The 18687-nt window shown below is 52.1% G+C and overlaps 1 protein-coding gene across 7 annotated transcripts in view; it reads right to left on the reverse strand.

The window, feature by feature from the left end:
* Window positions 1–15: 15 nt before the first annotated feature.
* RPH3AL (rabphilin 3A like (without C2 domains)) overlaps window positions 16–18687 on the reverse strand; it is a 38217-nt gene continuing 19545 nt past the window's right edge. For 5 of the 7 annotated variants that reach the window (XM_083806331.1, XM_083806332.1, XM_083806333.1 and 2 more), the window contains 4 exons: window positions 15046–15220; window positions 9707–9820; window positions 9074–9283; window positions 1607–2889 (listed from right to left, as the gene is read on the reverse strand). In XM_083806331.1, the coding sequence (XP_083662457.1) occupies window positions 2855–2889; window positions 9074–9283; window positions 9707–9820; window positions 15046–15220 (534 nt within the window). In that variant the 3' untranslated portion in view covers window positions 1607–2854. Of the gene's footprint in view, window positions 2890–9073; window positions 9284–9706; window positions 9821–12846; window positions 13777–15045; window positions 15221–18687 lie in introns of those variants that run through there. The other 2 variants (XM_083806336.1, XM_083806330.1) reach the window with 2 other exon arrangements.

The following is an 18687-nucleotide window of genomic DNA, read 5'->3' on the forward strand; positions in this document are numbered from 1 at the left end:
AACGGTAAGCAGTTGTTACAGAGCCAAAGCTTTATTGTTTCCCGTAGTAAAACACTACATAAAAGTTGTAAGGGACAGAGAATGAGAACAACAAAATAATAAAAGCAACACAAACGATCAGAGTAGACTGAGCACACAGAGCCCTTCTTGCCCACCCTGAGCCAAGTAAAAAGGCCGTCAACTGGTGCAGGTTTAGGATTATATTCCAACCAAAGCTACAAAACACAACCAAGAGAGATGCAACAAAGGGAAAGGAGATCTTTAACAGAAAATACGTGCACAGAGCTGAGTACGTTTATCTATCACATTTGAATGTGGCTAGATCACATTCTCCTGGGCTAGAGACTTCCCTTGACCCACAGGGAGTTTTTCCATAGACAGCAGAATGGTTCTGTTCAAACTCAGGTGGAATTACTCCATGGAAGTAAAATATAGAGATAAGAAAGCATCATTTCTAGTCTTGCTGGTACAAAATAGCAGTCCCAAATTAATCTGTTTTGTAAAACCTGGTCTCAGTAAAAAAAATCAAAACCATGCCTTAAAGCAGCACAGTAAGCCAGCAGAGATGAACAGGTTCTTGTGTAGAGCTGGCAACCCACAGCTTGGTAAACAGACCTAAGAAGTGAGGATGAGGGTAAAAATATGACTAACCTGCCTGCACTGTCCAGGAATGAATCAGAAGAAACACAAGGAGAGCTAGAAATGACGCGTTCAATTTTAAAAACTCTCTCCGACTCAGTGTAGAGTTTTTGATGAGAAAGTAACAGGTTTTAAGAAAATAGAGTCATTTTTTTAAGTGTCTTTTTCCTTCTCCTTCTTTTAAAGAATTAACTTAGGCTGGCAGACCAGACTGTCTCAGGCACAGCGGCAATGACAGAGCAAGAGCGCCTCAGTAGGACTGTCAAAAGCTCTAAGGCAGCACAGGATTTTTCTGGTGGCAGCACACTTCTGAAATTGAAGACCCTGCAACTCTCAGAAGAAACAGCATGACTTCAGCTCTGAAATCATACCAGCATTTCAGGAAAAGCTGACTTTTGGGTTTAATTTTTCAGAAACTGCTAACAATTTTGACATCACCCCTTTCAGCAATGTGGCTCATCAGAGCCTCGATGGCCAGGTTTAAACAACGCAGACCACAACACCAGAAGCACCCCTCCGTGGAGAACAAGCTCATCCCTTGCTCTCTTCACCACCGACGGTGTGAAACCCACGTTCAGAGGCTTCTCTTTAGGCCGCCTCGAGGAGCCCACGTCATCCAAAGGCTTTGTTTTCACTTGTCAAAGGGCAGAAGCAGATCACGGAGCTGGAAGGATTTTCTCAGCGACCTGCCATGGTGCGTTAGCTGGAAAAGCAGTACAGGAGCAGGGCTCTGTTGGACCATGTTCATTTAGAAAGAAAGTCAAGGATTGATTTCCAATCTCCTGTTAGAGCATTCCAGCGCCCAATCTCATTTATCTTCTTACTGCAGCCATTTGTAAGAGCATATACTACATGCACACAAAGCACCCAGCAGCAAAGGAGAGCTGAACAAAAGAGTAATAACCAAGGGAACAGGCTGACATTAACAGGCATGAATTGCTTTTAAATCCACGACTCCGGAGGGAACTTTTTGGAATCCTTCATTTCTTCAGCAAAACACAGGTCAGATCCAAAGCATTTAATAAAAATCCACAGACTCCCACTTGCCTAGCGTGCGTTTTCGTTCAAGCCTCTAAAGATCTAATTGCTCTGGAAATGTCAGCTAATCTGATTGTTCTCATCTGCCAGGGCTTGGAGGGAAATTGCCCATCCTGGAGAAGAAGCAGGACATGGGCACAGAGCTTTCCACAGCCTGACTCATCATGACACCATCACGGCCCGCCAGATGCTCAAGACTTCCAGGAAAATGGCAAAATGCAGGCCCCTGCTCATGCAACAGATTATAAGGTGTGCATGTGGGAGGAGAATCTGCAGAGCTTAACGAGATAAAGTAATTGGAAAGCTTTTAGCTGACTTGGGTAATCGAAGGCAGCCAGCTGGCCGTGGGCTGGTAAGCGTGCTCCCAGCCAGAGCCGCAGCGCACACACTGCCCATGACCCCGCCACCAAAGCACCACCCTTGTCACAGGACACACAGGCCAGCACGCAGCCAGGAGGACTGAAAAAGTCATTGCAAACGTCTCCAGGTGTTTCTTTACTCTCTGAAGTGCCTCCCTGAGCAGACAGCCCTGTCTGGGAGGGATACCCCAGGGGAAGGGAGCTCAGCTTCAGCAGCTCATTTGGGATGCCTCCACCAGACCCATACCACCTCAAACCAGAACAAGGACAAGACATACAAGGGGTGACAACCCAGACACATGGAGTCTAGTGCAAATCAGAGCCCGCTCTCACCCTCGGGGCTCACAGAGAGAAAATCACCCTTGGGTGAGAAGCACTACAGGGGCTGTGGTCTCCTCACACCCTGTTTCAGGAGCACGGGGGTGAATTCCCCTTTCCCCTGAAGAAATCAAAGCCAGGACTGTGAGGCCAGGAGCAGAACCGAGGGCTGGGTTTGGCAGGCCAGCAGAGGCAGCACAACACATTTCTTCAGCCCCAGTGAGCACTTTGCCTCTTCCAGCAGACACACAGCTGGGCCCCACGGCACAGCACCCTTCTCCCAGCATACGTCAGGGGTAGGAGGGGAACCAAACGAAACCAAACCAGAAATCAGGTCGGCAAGGCAGGGAGGACAGGCCAGCACTTCCCCAGGTGCTGCTAATGTCTGTACAAAAGCCAGCGTCAAAGAAGTCCCTGCTGGTGGCAGTTGTTGTCTGGAGTGAGGTCTAGAGGAGTGGGCAAGTGTTGGATCCAGGCAAGCAGCTCCGTCTTCACCTCCGTCAGCAGCGGGTCCTGGTGTGAACGTACCGTTTGCCTTCAAAATAAAGACAGACAAAAGTTTTGTGTGAAAAGAAGCAAAGGGGAGAGACTTGACAAAGTTATTTTAAATTGCTTTTACCTCCTCGGTGCCATTTTAAGAGCTTCCTAAAAATAATAATGAAGAGAATGTCTGTGCATCATTACTCCACGCTCTGTCAGCAGTCAGGGCCCATTAAACTTTATTAAAGAAAGAAAAGACAGGCAAATTGGGAAAGGAGGAGAAAGAAAGAGCTGTGCTGATGGAGCTGGTCCCCTCAGACTGCCAAGTTAGACAGAAAGCCAGGCCTCCGTCCTCAGAGGTTTCAAAGCCAGGTGACAGCACCCACACACCACAGAGCAGGTCCTCCGCTCATCTTCCTGCCCGCTGCGTGCCCAAGGAGGCAGCTTTTTGACCAAGAGGAAGCCCTTGTGCTCCCAAAGGCTCACGGCGACCACAGGAACCCGAGTGATCGCTTCAGCAGAACTTGCTGCCTGCCAGACACGCTGGGGCTGGTGAGGTGGAGGCCTCGGTATTCGTCCCTCTTCTGCTTCTCTGAACCGAAGGGGACACAAATTACATCGGCTCCTGACACTCTGCAGTCACCGCGTTCATGCAAAACGCTCAAGGCACGGGGAGTCCTGCAGATTCCTCCTACCAGCTCCCGGCAAATATCCCAGTTCAAAGATAACCTCCTGAGCCATAAAACCCCTCAATCTGTTTACAAAGACACCAAAATCCAGATTTCTGACTTCCGTATTAGACTCCCATGCTCCTTCTTTTATGTTTTGTTTTGAAAGATTACATCAACTATTGCCCTCGGTGCTTTGTGCAAAATGCTCAATAGAAAGCTGGAAGCGTGAGGAGTAAACGTATTGCAAAGGGCAGAGAATAAGTCTAAGGACATGGGGACAGGAGGCCAGGCGGGCTGTTTGATCAAAGACCAAAGTACAGACCTCTGCAGAGTGAAAGAAGGCACAAAAATAGGATTTTCATCCTCAGCAGCAGACTTGTTTCCAGATATATTGAGTGAAAGAGGCAAGAGAATGAGTCTTTGTTATTCCTCTATTTTCAAGGAAGAAGCCTTCAATTTAAAACTCCATGAAGAATTACAGAAATAGTGAAAGTAATTTATTTTTTAGGTACTCAAGCCTTTATTCACTTAACTTCAAGGCAGACTCAAAGAGATGAAAATGTTTTGGTTCTACCACTTGAAGATGAAAATATTTTAATTCCTTAAAACATGGAAGGGGGCATACGCTTCTTCTAAAATTCATATTTACAAAAGTGTTGTACCTAAAATGCAAACCTTAATCATTCCTAACACCGTCACTACTGGAATACATGTTTTATTTATAAATACAGCAGGATCATTTGGTGCTCTGCAGTACCGACACGAGAAGGCAGAGACAGCTCTGAGCCTCTCAGCCATGAAGGCAAAACTCAGCTCCTCCACTGGTGGAAGAGGGACGACTCATCCTCATCCTCCGCAGAAATCTCAACCCTGCGGCAATGACAGCGAGCTCTGAGCACATGGGGGCAAACAAGACAGGTCAGCAGTGGTGGGAGGCAGAGGCTGTGGGTTTGTCCCCGACATCTGACTCCAAAGCCCCCCCTTCTCCTGTCCTGTGCCCTCGCTGCAGGCTGAGGCTGAAGGCAGAGGAGGAAGAGCTGGGGTTGTGAGCGTGGCTGCCAACCCATTCTGTCCCGCTGCAAAGCCCGCACTGGAAGACGATGCTGCCTGGCTGGAGCTCTTGTTCACGAGGGAACGAGCTGTCTGAAAACATTTAAGCAACCTTCTTGCCAAACTTGCAAAACAAAAGTCACCTCCCCAAAGACTGCCACGAAGAAAGTCATTAAAGAAATTACTCTCTCATTCAGAGTCTAATTGCTGTTAGGACAAATTTTTTTTCCGACATGGAACGGAGTAGTCAGACCCACTGAAGCAAAATGTTACCTCTTCAGCATCCCTGAGGGAGCAAAGCAGACATCTGAGAAACAGAAGGGAACGAAAAAAAGAAGTTAATGCTTCAACTTCAAAGATGCCCTGAGAATTTCCTGCCATGAAAATAATGCAGGATGGCTCTGCCTGTCTCCTGTATTAACAGCTTGCATATTTATGAGCAAAAGCTGATGCCTACCCCAACCAAAGAGGCACTGAGCCACGGAGAGAGCGACACCACCTCGCTTCTAAATCTAGCAAACTCCTGAAAGACAGAGCATAAATCTCCCCACATTAAGAGAGCTGGAAGCAGTGTTTCCTGCCCATCTCTCTCAGCTCCAGACCCTCTCCCTCAGCTCTGCTCGGCTGCTCCCAGCACGACAGCCACCAAGACAGCAGCCAGAGGGATGTACCTGAAGCAGCAGCTCTGCCACCCTGGGAGAAGGGCCCAGGTTGGACCTTCGGGGTCCCTCTGGCCACCCCAACACCTGTGGCTGCAGCCACGATGTTTCTTACACCCCTGGGTGCTGCCGTCGCCGTCTCAGCTCCCAGGCTCAGAGACATCGCTGTTTAACGTGGCTCTGTTTAACTGCCAGCTGCTGCACCACTCTTTAAGTATTAATGATTTAGACAACACAGTGGCACACAGGCAGAGACGGGGAGACTGTGATTTGCGCTCAGATGTATGCTCCTCATTAATTAGCTTGTCTTGTGGCTGTTTTGCCAATATCCCCTTTTACGTCCAAACTACAACTTTCTGCACCCCCCCGGCCCATGCCAAGCCCCTTTCACCTTTCCTCCTTGCAAACTGTTCAGGTAGCCTGACCACACCTTGGCTGTTCCTCGGACAAGGTCCTCGGGAAACACTCGGTAAGGGGGACCCACCACAGCAGAACTGCAGCTGAGCTGAGGGGAGATCCCCTGTGCTCTTAATCACCCCCCTGCAGGAGCCAAGCCCAAACTCTAAGATGTGATTTCCACAAATAGCTCTCCGTGGGCTAATGAAAACCACCATAAAGCATTGCTGATTTGTTTAATTCTGCTTAATATTCCCGCTCTTTAATAAAAATGTTGTAATTAAGAACAGCGAGGATTTCGCTCGTCTCTGATTGAGGCACCTCTTAGCACATCAGCTGTGCAGCCAGAGCAAAAGATTCACCTCCCTAGGTGGGGGAAAAGGATGATTGGGCTTTTCTCATGTGCGATTTTCATTCTCTTTAGGATAAAACGTTCTCCATCCAAAACAGTGCATGGCCTTCCTATGTGCACTACATCCACCCCATGGCACCCAGCGGAAAGAGGCAAGAGCCAGGGAAAGAGGGAGAATTAGCAGCCTCCTTAGCAGCCATCGCCTCGGAGCGGACACACAATGGTTAAGGTTGGAAGGGACCTCTGGAGGCCTTCCTCTGGTTCACCTCCAGGAACTGGAGCTTCAGAACGAGAAGGAAGTTCAGACCCTCAGAAAACGATGCTTTTGAAACCGTTTGAAAGCAGGTGGTAAAAAAAAAAAATAAAAATAAAAAATTGGCATCTTCTCAGCTCCCTGCTCTCTTCTCCAACTTTGGCTCACGGGCTGAGGTTGCCTAAATCCCAATGCAGCACTGACAATGAGTCATTTCGTGACAAACCCCAGGCTTCATTATCTGCCTCACCAAACCCCAGCCGGAGCTGGAGCTGTGTGCTGGAAACCTGCAAGCCTCTTCTTAATAGCTCCTTGTTTTCCCTTGGCCGTGCGACCATGCCATCGTCTCAGCCTTCGGGCTTAAGGAGCTCAGGACTGCGAGCAGCTGCCTTTGCAGTACCACTCCCTGTGGCCCTGGATTTAAGGATGCTAAATTGTTCTACACAGTTTAACTTGAGAGCTGAATTAGAGCAGAGGTGAGAAAGACAGAAAAAGAAAGCCGGTGGTAGAACAACACCTGAGGTGCTAATATAAAGCAAAAAATTGCTCCCTGTATGGTGTTAGAAAGTTTCAGAGCCTTTTAGAAAAGCTGTAGCGAAATCTCCCTTCTATGTCCTCATCCTGCCACTAAGGATCAGCTATTAAAAGGAGAGAGGATCTTTGCCCCTTGCTCTGCCCTTCCCTCCAGACACAGCAGAGCACGGGCACTGTCCCACAGCCAGGGAGACGCAGCGCTGCGTTCTGCTGGCCTCGGCACGCAGGGCCCATCACCTCCAGCACCCCTAAATGAGATGAACAGCAGGAGCAGCCTCTGAGTTTTGGCAGAAAGTGGCATCCAAAAGGACCCATGGTGGGGAAAAAAAATAAAATAAAAAAATGTACAGACAGTGAGAAGCTCGGACCTATCTAAGGAGGGGGAGAGGCACCCAGGCTCCCAGCTCATCAGTGCTGGAAGCATTTGCACGCCCCAGACCTCTGGCATCCCAGGGCACATGAACCCCTCCACACAGCGGCACGCTTCCTAGGGCACTACGGAGCTGGGTTTGCTCTTCTCTTTATTTTTTGGACTTGCTAGGCTGCTGGCAAAGCACCGGGGCATTCACTGCTGCAGCCTCCTGGACGTCTGACCTGCACAAACCACCTCGCTGCGCCACGCCAATTACCGAATTCCTACAAAACTCCTGCACCACTGCAGCCCCTCTCCAGCTGGGCACGCTCCGTGCTGACACAGCAAACAATTACTGATATCCTCACCCTCTGACACGTAACCTCCATCAATTCCCAGCCCATTCCTGCCAACGGCAACCCCCAGCCCGGGCAGAAGGCAGCTCGCAGCCCCCCTGCCTGAACAGGGCAGCCCCTGCTGCGGGGATCCTGGCAAATAAGCGGCCCCAGCCGTAATGAAGATCTTCACAGGTATCCTCCAGTCGGCCAACCTGGCTTAACCTTTTTCTTAGCAGGATCCTCTCTGCGTCTCGGGGACCGTTTTAACTGGGCTCATGAGATCAGTGCAGTTCTCGTTTTTCAAATGTGTCCCCGCGCTGCCTGTCATTTTCAGCTCTCTCCTGCCTAGCAAAGGGAGATCCACTGGAAAGCGCTGACCCCTTGTGCCAAGCTTTGCATAAGAGGTTTTTGCTGGAAAAAGGCATTTTCTGCCTCTCAGATGCTGTTTGCACTGTCATGGCCAGGTGGCAGCTGCTTCGAGTGGCTGGCAGGAAAGCTCCCAAGTGCTAAGCCCTGTACGAACACGCCATGCAGGATGGCCATCGCCTGCTTCCAGCCAGACTTCATCATAGCCACGTAGCATCAGCACCGGGGTCACACAGACCCCTTCCATCCCACAGAACAACCTGCTGCTCCACTCCAGCAGGCAGCAGAGCCAGCACGCCACGGGAAACACCCATCCCTAATGCCACAGCGAGCAGAGGCTTAAAAATAAACCCCCCAGGCTGGGGCAGCACTATAATCCAGCCAGAGGACAGGCAGAGCAGAAGGACCACTCATCTGATTTGCTTTGCAAAAAAAAATAAAAATTAAAGAGAACTGCAAATCCACAGAACTTGTGGAGGGAGGGAAGAGCACAGAAATGATTTTACGCTGGCTATTTCCAGCAGGAAGCATGGGGAGGGGGACTGTGACTCCCTGTTGCACCGAAGGATAAACCTGCTCTCTCTAATCCAATTTACGCCTCAACACGCACAGCACAAAACCGACTGGGGAACAAAAGGAGCGGCAGTTCGCAGGGCAGCAGGAACGCTCTGGGGGGAGCAGTGCTAAATGATAACTTAAGGGGTTATTGAATAGATTAGCAGGAACCGAGGAGAGAACACATTTGCATCTCTCTCAGCTGCTCCAGATCAGACGTGATAGCAGCCTCTGCTCTCACAGTCCCTTAATTGTTCCAAGGTTGTTGAGGGGGAAAAGTATCTCTATTTTTTTTTTCACTGCAGAGTTCTGGGAAGAGCCACGCTTGGCTTTGAGAGCCACCTAACATTAGGAAAAAATTGTATTCAGTCTCACAAAGCTGCTGGGCTTCTGCTTTGCTCCACGAACAGCTCAGATCTGCGCTGCTGCCTCCGCAGGGCACATGTGAGCTCCGGGCCCTCGTAAGGGGACAGACCCAGGCTGCTGCGGCTCCCGCAGGCGGCTGTGGGCAGCTCCCACCCTAGACGATTACTCATATTGCAGAATAGGTTCTGCACAAGGGAAGGAGTGAGCCGTAATGCTGTGACAGCATCTGCCACCAGCGAAACAGCAGGGAAAGGTGATGCTGGGCCACGGCATTGCCAGGTGCGCTCCTGAGAGCCTTCTGCTTAGAGGGAGGTCAGCTCCTGCCCAGAAGAGGGGTGTCAGCTTACCGGGGACTCTGCTGCCGACGTCGCTGTCGTGCCCCTCCGGCGGGTGGTCGCTCTGGCAGCTCTCGGTGGCGCTGAGGGCAGCCCCCTGCTCGCTGCCCAGGCCGCTGCAGCTCCCCGAGAGGGCAGGGGGGTGGGTGCTCGCCAGCACCCTGCCCGCGGGCCGGCTGGGCTCCCCACTGGGCGCTGCGGGGACACGACACAGAGAGGCTGCTGGGGGAGGGAGAAGCGGGTACAGATCCCAGACCAGGTTCTAAGAGAGCAGAAGTGTCCCTGCTCCCATCCAGGCACCTTTTGGGAGCAGGACCAAAGCCCAATTCCCATGCTCCGCTCCCAAAACGGCACCAGTGATTCTGGTCAAGCGTGAGGAGCTGGCTGCAGATGTGCTGCCAGGCAGCCAGGAGCAGCTCTTGACCGCAAGGACAGCCCCTGACAGGCTGCAGGGGACAGCGACCCACCACCAGTTCGACCCATTGCTGCTATCTGAGTGATAACGGAGCAGACCCCAGCTGGAACCACCGGGCTGCACCAGGACAGGGCAGCCAAGCTGGGGGCAAAACCCCCAAAACCAAGAGCCACATGTTCAAGCACTGCTCACTTCCCACCCTCTGGCCACAAGGAACAGCAGCTCCTTACCCAGTCCTGCTTGCTGCTTTCTGTCCTGCGAGCCTTTTGACCCCACAGGCGAGGGCTTCTCATCCAGGCTGGAGGAACTGAGCTCCGAGTCGCTCTCGCTGCCACTAGAAACCACTGCAGGAAAGATTGGGGGGGAGGAGAGGAGAGAGACAGTTATTCACAATGTTCATAACACTTGCAAAGAGGGTGCCAGATGGATCCAAATAAAACATGAACAAATGCTGACTCGATGATCATGTTCTCCCTCTCCAAAAAGAGCCCTACCTGCAGTTCCTCCACAGCTGTTCACGCTTCCTCTCAAACACGATGTGCTTTTACTTCTTCCAGGTGATTTGCAGTTGAGCTGCACACACCCCAGCAGCACCAACACCTGGAGCAGATGCACGTACCACCAGCACGTCTCTCCCAGGCCCCGCTGGGACCACAGGGAGCACGCCGCTCCTGCTCTGTGGTTTGCTGCCCGGAGCTCCCTGCTGGGGAGCGCAGTGCCCTGCAGCACGGCCAGCTGGAAGCCGGGGCTCTGCTACTGCCGACCTGTGTGTGTGCACACCAGAGCCCCTTCCTCCTGCAGTTTGCTGCCTCCTGCACAAAGCAATATGATAAAGGCTGGGCAGGGTGCAAGGCAGGGTCCTGGCTCCAGAGTAATAGGATCCTAATAGGATCCACGTTCGAGTAATTCGGGAAGGGGGACTGGCTGCAGGTCCAGCCCTGGTCTCCTCTTCCAAGTGCAGCAGGACCCCTGTGGAGGCTCCGGGATCTCTGAGGAACACACCAGATAAATACGACGTGCATCAAGCAAAAAAGCCCTGCAGTGACTACGCAAAGAGCCAACCTTATTAGCCCATCACCCATTCAGCAGATGCTCATCGCTATCAGCACGCTGCCTGGAGCTGTATTACTCCTGTGTCCCCAAGGCTTAATAGGCAAGGGTCTCTCCATTTCCTCAAGGAGACTGTTCTCCACTTTCAAGGCCTCTTTATTTATCGTTTTTTAATTATTTTCCCCTGAATCCTGGCACTAATCCTGCTGCTTTCCACTCCCACAGTTTCCACACAAGCTGAAAGAGCCTCGTTTTGTCAGACGCAATCCGAGGACGCTCCCCAGACCGGCAGGCTGTTTCCACTTTTCCATGCGATTATGCAAGCACCTCTCCTGCTTACACCATTCGAAAAGGTACCTGGGCTGCCAACTGCAGCTGCCCGGCCTCACGGCGCTGCCAGGAGCGGGAGGGACGTGAGCGTGGTGGTATAAATAAGGTGACAGCACTGGGTAGCAAAGTCAGCTGTCAGTTCACCTCTCTTCACCAGCGCTAAAATTCACTACACGCAGTCAGCAGCGCTACAAACCCTTTAACACTGCCCAGGGCACGAGGGCTGGTAGTTTTCCCCCGGCACAGGCAAGCACAAGCTGTCCAACGTTTCTGCCAAGGACCTCCGCAGACGCTCTCGTATTCAGGCAGCAATCTGTACTACACAAAATATTTTATAAAAAAAAATAAATTAATACTTAAAATAGCTCTTTTCTGGATTTAACATCTCTGAGGATATTAAACCGGCTGCCAGCGTTATTGCAAAATGTTCCTGAAGATGCCCTGGCAGGCAGCTCCCCACGAGGCGCTGTCTTAAAAGACAGCTTCAGTACTTCCCCAGAGCTTCCCAGGGTTATCGGTAAGCACCATTAATAACAACCCACACGTACCAGGCTCTTTGCTACAAAACCCGAATCTCGGCTGCCAGAACCTTTCTGGCTGCCCAGTTGCCCAATTCCCTTGGCAAATGCACTCCTGTCCCACTTGGTTATCATCTTTTTTTTGTCCTCCTGGATTCAAAAAATCCATTGCTTTATAACGGCTCCTTCCTCCACAAATCCTCTAAAAATGCTGGAAGTCGGGATTTATTTGGAGAAGGCCCTGATAAATCAATGGAGGTGACTTTAGCTGCCTTCCCTTATGCCACTCAGCAGTTCAGAGAGGTCCAGCACAACAGGAGACAGATATTAATGACACGGAGGCACTTGCACCACAGGAGCAGCCCTGTCTGCTCTCATTTCCTCCGCTGCCAGTAAGAGTGTGTTTTACCCACTGCACCAATGTTTCCCTTTAAGGTAATTTTTCTCCCAAAGCTCCCAGACCTTCTGCTGGCACTTTCCAGAGCCCAGAAGTCGTAAATCTGGTGTTCCAGCAGTTGCTGATATATCAATAAGAGTCGTTGGACGGCTGTACTTTCAGAGAACGTAACAGATTTATCCCTTTCCATCTCCAGCTGACTGAAAAAGCTCATAAAAAAAAAAAAAGCCAAGATCAAGCTTGCAGGAAAAGCAATATTCCCATGGCGCTGGGTCACTTCTCAGGGGCCCGAGTGCCTCCGAGCAGGAGGTGCTGGAGCCCGGCAGCACGGGGAGGGCAGAGGGGAGCCGGGCTGTGCTCAGCCCCACAGCTCAGGGTGAGGGGAGGAATTGCCTCAGGGAAGGGAGCACTCAGCCAGGGCTCAGCTCTAATATTAAATGCATCCATCTGGCACAAGTGTGGCTGCGATGGGAAGAGGACGGGGCCCCGGGCACCCCCCCAGAAACCCGACCCGCAGGAGGCTGGCAGCTCTGGGTCACAGCAGGCAGGAGGGTCACACACGAAGGCTTTTGTTCCAACCAAAGCCTCCTGCAGAGAGCAGGGATGTGTCCGAGCAGGAGGAGGGCACCAGACTCCTGCTCTCCCCTTCAGCAGCAGCACTTCAGCGCTGCCTAGGCTTGTAGAGAAGCTGGATGACGCCGTGGTGGCCTGCAAGGCTCGTGACCTGCCCCGGCACGCTGTCTCTGCTCCAGTGCTTGGGGATTCGGCCTCCAGCACCAGACAAACCCACTGCGTCCCCTGGCAGCCGCTGCTCCTGCACCTCCAACAGCACCGAGCCCAGCAGGCTGCACCGCCCGGCACAGCGCGACGGGAGAAACCGCCGGGGACTGCTCGGAGCAGCAGGCAGCCCTAGTGGCAAGCAGCACGAAGTTTCAGGATCGTACTTCTTTCTTCCACCCAGTTTCTTCCCGTTTTACTGCAGAACTCGGAGTTCGGAGGAAGCAGAGCCCCGCTGCTTGCTGCTCCCCACCCCCTGGGGGCCCCGTCCCACCCGACCCGGTGCAGAAACCCACCCACGTGCCACCACATGGAGCAGAGCTGCTCCCCGGCACAAGAAATATTACTGCTGTTCTCCCCACGACAATACATTTCTGCCTTAACTAATAACAGGGTTCCCATGGCAACTGCTTGTTTATTACAGAAAAACTAAAGGTAGCGGCAAATCCCAGCGTTAGCGAGCGCGAGAGAAATAATGGGTGTGTAAAAATAAAACTTCTTCCCCGTGGGTTTGGCTTTCCTTCCACGAGGCACGTTCCTGCGGCCCCTCGGTCCCGCTGCAGCAGGCACAGCGGCAGCCCCACACAAACCCCTTCCCAAAAACGGACACGTGGGGGTTGTCCTGCCCCTGTTGAAAGGCAGGATGTGGAAGGGACGCCTGCTGCTCATCTCTCCTGGGCTCTGCAGGGGACACCCCTACGCATGTGCTGGTCCCACCTGGCTCGGGGCCCTCAGCCGCTGCGAGCCGGCTGCCTGGCCCCTCAGGAGCAGAGCGGTGGGGTGAGACGTGGCCGGCCAGGACCACAGGAACCCCACCGAGAGCAGACGACCGGAGCCCAGCACGTTAAATACCATCGCTCATTCCTGAGAACGCCCTGCCAAAGAAGCGGCAGGGAAGGGATGCACTGGGGCGACGGCGTACGAGGTGTTAGCTGGCACACGCCATCCACCACGCAGAGCTGAGCCGTGGCCCTGTCAGCCAAGGCCTTGCCAAGCTCTGGCCAGGCCCAGCCGTGATTATGCTAGCAATATCCCAGCTACATCACGTCCACGTTGGGAAGGCCTGCCATGCACGGCACAGGGGGGGTTCGGATGACAAACAGCAGAAGCCCCAGCATTGGCAGGTATAAAAGAGTTAAAACAGAGGGGTGAGACATCCAAGCTCCCAGCTTCAGGGATGAATTACAGCCAGCAGTGCCCATTGAAAGCCGTCCAGAGGACAGGCAGCCTAGCAGAGAACGACAAGGGAAGAAAGCACCAGGAAATAAAACTATAAATTGATATTATCCCGCCTGTAAAACAGCAGCCAGCCAAAAATCAGAGTACAGGGAGAAAGGCAGCTCACCACCACATCATAGCCTACCGACAGTGGCTGCACTGTCCTCCACCTGCTCCCGCCGGGGCAGAAAGCACTCCCCCAAAACAAGGCTCAACGAAAACACGGGAAGAGTCTGGGCTCAACCTCTTTGACTCATAGTGTTTTCTGTATCGTGTGAATACCCCGTCAATCAGTTCATTTGCTAAGACAGCACCTTCCAAGCGTCTCCTGGAGGGAAGCACAACCATCTATTCCTGATCTAATTTGTCTTTAATTACAAAAGTTACAGTCAGGCTGGGAGTGCTTTCCTGGGGCATGAAGAGAAGACTTGTAAACCGACCCTCCTGAGTCCTCTTTATTAAAAGGTTATTTCCCCCTGCAATACGGATAAGATTTAGCTTGAAGTGGAAGAGTGTATGCTGCTGGTACACTGGAGAGGTCTTCTCCAACTGAGGGGATCTAATAGCAAAAGACAGAACAGGAGAGAGGCCAGACAGATCTGCTAATCCACACCAGCAAGAAGTGAAGAGAAATCAAAGCGGACTGGCAGCTGTTTTAATTCTGCAGCATCCATTCACTGCTGTGCTAATGACCCCGAATGCTCAGCTCCTCAAGGCTGTGCTGTTTCCCCCCAGCTCACTCCAGGCACGGCACTGGAGTGGGTGTATAAGCAGTGACGGGGAGGACAGATGGAAGAAGGGAGAAAAAAGCCCTACAAGGCAGCCCTGTGAATGGGATCTGATACGGCAGCGATCCAAGAAGCCACATGTGATACATCGGTCTACTTCAATCAAGGTCTACCTCAAAGAACAAGGATGTGAGCACTGAAGCTGATAAATCTTCAGGCTTGTCAGTGCTCTGGCCCAGCTCTGAGCAGGGCTAAGTTAATGAACAGCTCCTCTGAGACTCATTTAAAGCACAACTCCACCCTGAGTTCTCCATGCTGCAAACCCCAGCACCCTCTCCAATGCCCGGGGAGGGAGCTTCACCCTTTTCCAACCTCACCTGGAGCACCCAAGGGGACACAGCCAGTATGGGCTTGCTCCTGCCTACCCACTGCAGAAGAGCACCTCGCTTATCTCCCAGCAACCCTCCCCTGTTAGCTGCATCCTGCTAGCAGCAGCAGAAGCCAGGCCCTTTCTCCCCACTTGCCCCCCGGGCAAGGAGCCCCCAACCAACCTTTGCCCCTGGCCCAGGTGAAGGAACGGCTGGTCCCGACGCCCTCGGCCTCCGACACGGCTGGCTCGTTCTGCCGAGGCTGCGAGTGCACCTCGGCGGGTTTGCTGCTGCTCTTCAAAGGCGTGATGTACTTGGGCAGCCCCTTGTAGAACCACGCGCCAGACCTCTTCCAAACCTGTGGGAGACACAACCAACGCCGTAAGTGTGGGTAAACAACTACTGCACCAGCTGGAGGAGCACCAAGTCAAGGCAGACCTCTCTCCCTTCCTGGGCCGGGTCCCTCAGTCTCTGTCACTTATTTTTGTGAGGGTCAAAGACCCGCAGCAGCAGGCGTACACGAATGGTCACGCTTGGACACCCAACACACTGCCCTGTGAGGTTCTGAGCAGCACAACCTTGGCATTCACTTTGTGGAGCCAAGCCAGATCTTCAAACGGGTATGCTTGAAACCCCCAGAACAAGAACAACACTTAAATAACCTGAACCTGCAGCAGGAAACGGACTGAGAGCACTAAACTGTAATATCTCCTGTAAGAACGCCCTCTACTCTTCAATTTAGTTTTAATGCAGCTTATGATGAAGGAGCTCTATTAAGTATATTTAATATAAAGCCTGCTGTGAGCCAGAGGAAGGGGAGAGGATGGCAGCTCAGACAAGGAGAAATGGTTTCTAAAAACCTCATTCTTTTATGCCTTCCAGCAGTCTAATAATGAGCTAATGAGACCGTCAGGGCAAAAATAAGTTAATATAATAAAAGTATTACTTTGCATTTCATGTAAGGGGATAGAAACCTTGCACTTCTGTTCAGAGTGAAGGAGATTGTAAGTGTCTGTACTCCAAGTTCCCAAAGCATTTTACATGTAGTATCACCATTGATGGCAGTGGGTGCAAATGCAGATTTCCCTGATTACAGCAATAAGCTTGCGACTTGCATTTTAACTACTGGGCTTAATCAGAACAGAGGGCAGTGACAACACCTGGCACTCATGACAAGCTCTTATGCAGGCACAAAAAGCAGGACACCACCATTGCCATTTCACTGGTGGGAGGAGGTCACTCTGCAGGTTGCCTGGTTCCTAATCCACAGCCATGAACGCAGAGAGCTAAAATCTCTGTGTTCAGGGTCTTGAAACCCAAGTGAAAGCAATCTGGGTTCAGGGGGGAGCCTGGCAGTATGCTTTTAAAAAGAATAATACCCAGCAGAAGACAGCAGAGCAGCACCATGACCCAGCACACGTTGCAGTTACCGTAAGAGCGCAAGTCAGGAGCTCGCCTGCACCACAGCAGGATCTGGAAACCAAGAGGTGAGCGTGCCCTGCAACTACTCCGTTTCCCTGCTCGGTAGCAGCCCAGCAGGACGGTAAGGCTGCCACGCAAGCAAGAAGCTGGGAAGCCATTTCCTCAAGGGGGAGAAGACAGCAGGTTTTTCTTCCACAGGGGGTGCTCGGGCAGGCAGAGCACTTGACCCAGCCTCTGAGCAGCACGCCAACAGCCCAAGCAGCGACCCCACACAGTCCAGGCACAAGCTGACACGGCTCCCCCTGCTAGCACATAAGAACCACGCAGCGTTTGGTACAGCTTGTTCAACAGCACTCATCAGTGCAGCACAGAGACCTCGGAGGAACGAGCTCTGCTATCCTGGCAGAACCCATAGCTGGGAATGGCAATGCGTCTTAACTCCGGGACAGGCAACCCTACGTGGAGCCCACCCCACTGCAACCCACGTAACACGACGCGGCAGCTGCTGGCAGGGTGAACCCCAGGTTCCCTTGCCTCAGGGAGGCACAAGCCGGGTACGGTGAGCAAAAGAGAGGCTCAGAGCAGGGGCTCCTGCAGCCAGGGGAGCTGCGCCCCGCAGGGTGGTCCCCTGCTGCTCCAGGGGTAGCTGGGGCACACGCAGCTCCCCCCCACAAGCTGATGGGCAGGAAGCAGCCTTTCTTTTGCAGTCGTTCTCCGAACAGACCTTGCAACATCTGTAATTTAATTTGAAGCACTGAAGAGACCTATTATCTTCAGGCGAAGTACAATTTAGGCAGACCATAAAACTAATCAGACACAGCAAGGACTGCGGTAAGAACAGGCTGGTCACCCCCAAGTTTCTCCTTTTACCCCCAGCGTGAGCCCAGTTAGAGAAAGAGTTAAACAATATAACACACCCAGCCCTGATGTGGTAATACCAATAGAAAATTGATGCTATGCATACATATTCACTTCAAATGGGTGCCTCTGATAGAGTTTGCTCTCACTGCAGCAGTACTGAAGTTGTTTTGAGACCAGTTCTAAAATAGCTGCAGCTGCAGGGGAGATGTTCTCCCCTGGAGTAATTCCGTACATCTGCTCCCCCCAGGTTACCTGCACACTCCACCCAAAATGACCCACGGTGCACGTTCTGTTCTGCACTTGGGCACGCAGGTTGGCTTTAGCATCCCTGCATCAAAACGGATCGATGCTGCTGACTGCTCATCATGCTAGTTTCATTGATTGCAAGTGGCCCAACAGCAAAGTTCCTGCTTGATTTTAAATTAATAAATCTATAACAGTGCTTCACAGGTAAAACTCCTCCTTATTAGCAGGAGTTCGCTCTTTCCAAGAGGAAGAGTTTTGCTCCCACCAGTCCTGTTAGCACATTAGGAGAAATCCTGCCCCAGAGCAGCCCGAGTTTGGGCGGAACTGGGATCTCAGCGGAGAGGGCAACAGCCAGCCACTTCCAGCCCCTTGCAAAAAAATAAAAAATAAAAAAAAATCCACCTACTTTTAAATAACATTCAGCATCCCCTGCTCTGAGAGTGCTTGACAGAATAAAGAACTGCACCAGCGCTACCCCAGACCAGGATGCAGAGGCCCAGTGCCTGGGAGGAACTTGCTGCAGTGGCTCAGGAGCAGTCCTGCTGCTGCTCCCCACCAGCCCAGCAAAACACAGCAGAAATCCATGCCAAATATTGACTTCCTTCAGGCTCCTGTCCTTCTGCCTCCCCTGACACCTCATCTACGTGAAAGCAAAGCGGAGGAGGACATCGGGGAGAGGAGATACTTGAGCAAGAGGCTCCTCTTTTTATTATTTGAACCAATTTAATGGCTGTGGCCATGACAAGGCCAGAGAGCTCAATGCGTTTTGTAACCCTGACAATATCCCTATTAAAATTGCATCAAGCCACCAGTACAAGCACAGGATGAGACTGTATTCAGACAGTCAGAAGCAGATGCGTATTTTATCCAGCGCATTCAAGTGCAGCCTGTTAACGTGACCTAAAGGAAAATCACGGGGCCCAGGTGAAACACATTACTGCTCAGGCTCCTCTCTCCTCTTTCCCCCCTCTCTGAGCACAGAAGTGCCAAAACAAGCTCCTAATCAGAGACAACATTAGGACTCGCTGATTGAGAGAGAGGAATCGCAACGAGCACTCGCAGCCCCTCCAGCCAGCTGCTGCCAGCCCCCCAGGAGTTCGCATCACCAAGCCACGAGTCCCCCAGACTGAGAGCCTTGGAAAGCCTCTTCCTGCAGAGCCGAACGCTGCTCTGCCCTCCACCGCTCGCCACGCAGCGGCTGTACTTATTCTGCAGCCCAGGTTGGGCTGTGCAAGAGGAAAACAGCCACCTCCAGCTTTCCATGCCAACAAAAGCGCTATCAGCTCAATCCCCCAG

The sequence above is a fragment of the Anser anser genome, assembly GCF_964211835.1.
Source record: "Anser anser genome assembly, chromosome: 20".
NCBI lineage: Eukaryota > Metazoa > Chordata > Aves > Anseriformes > Anatidae > Anser > Anser anser.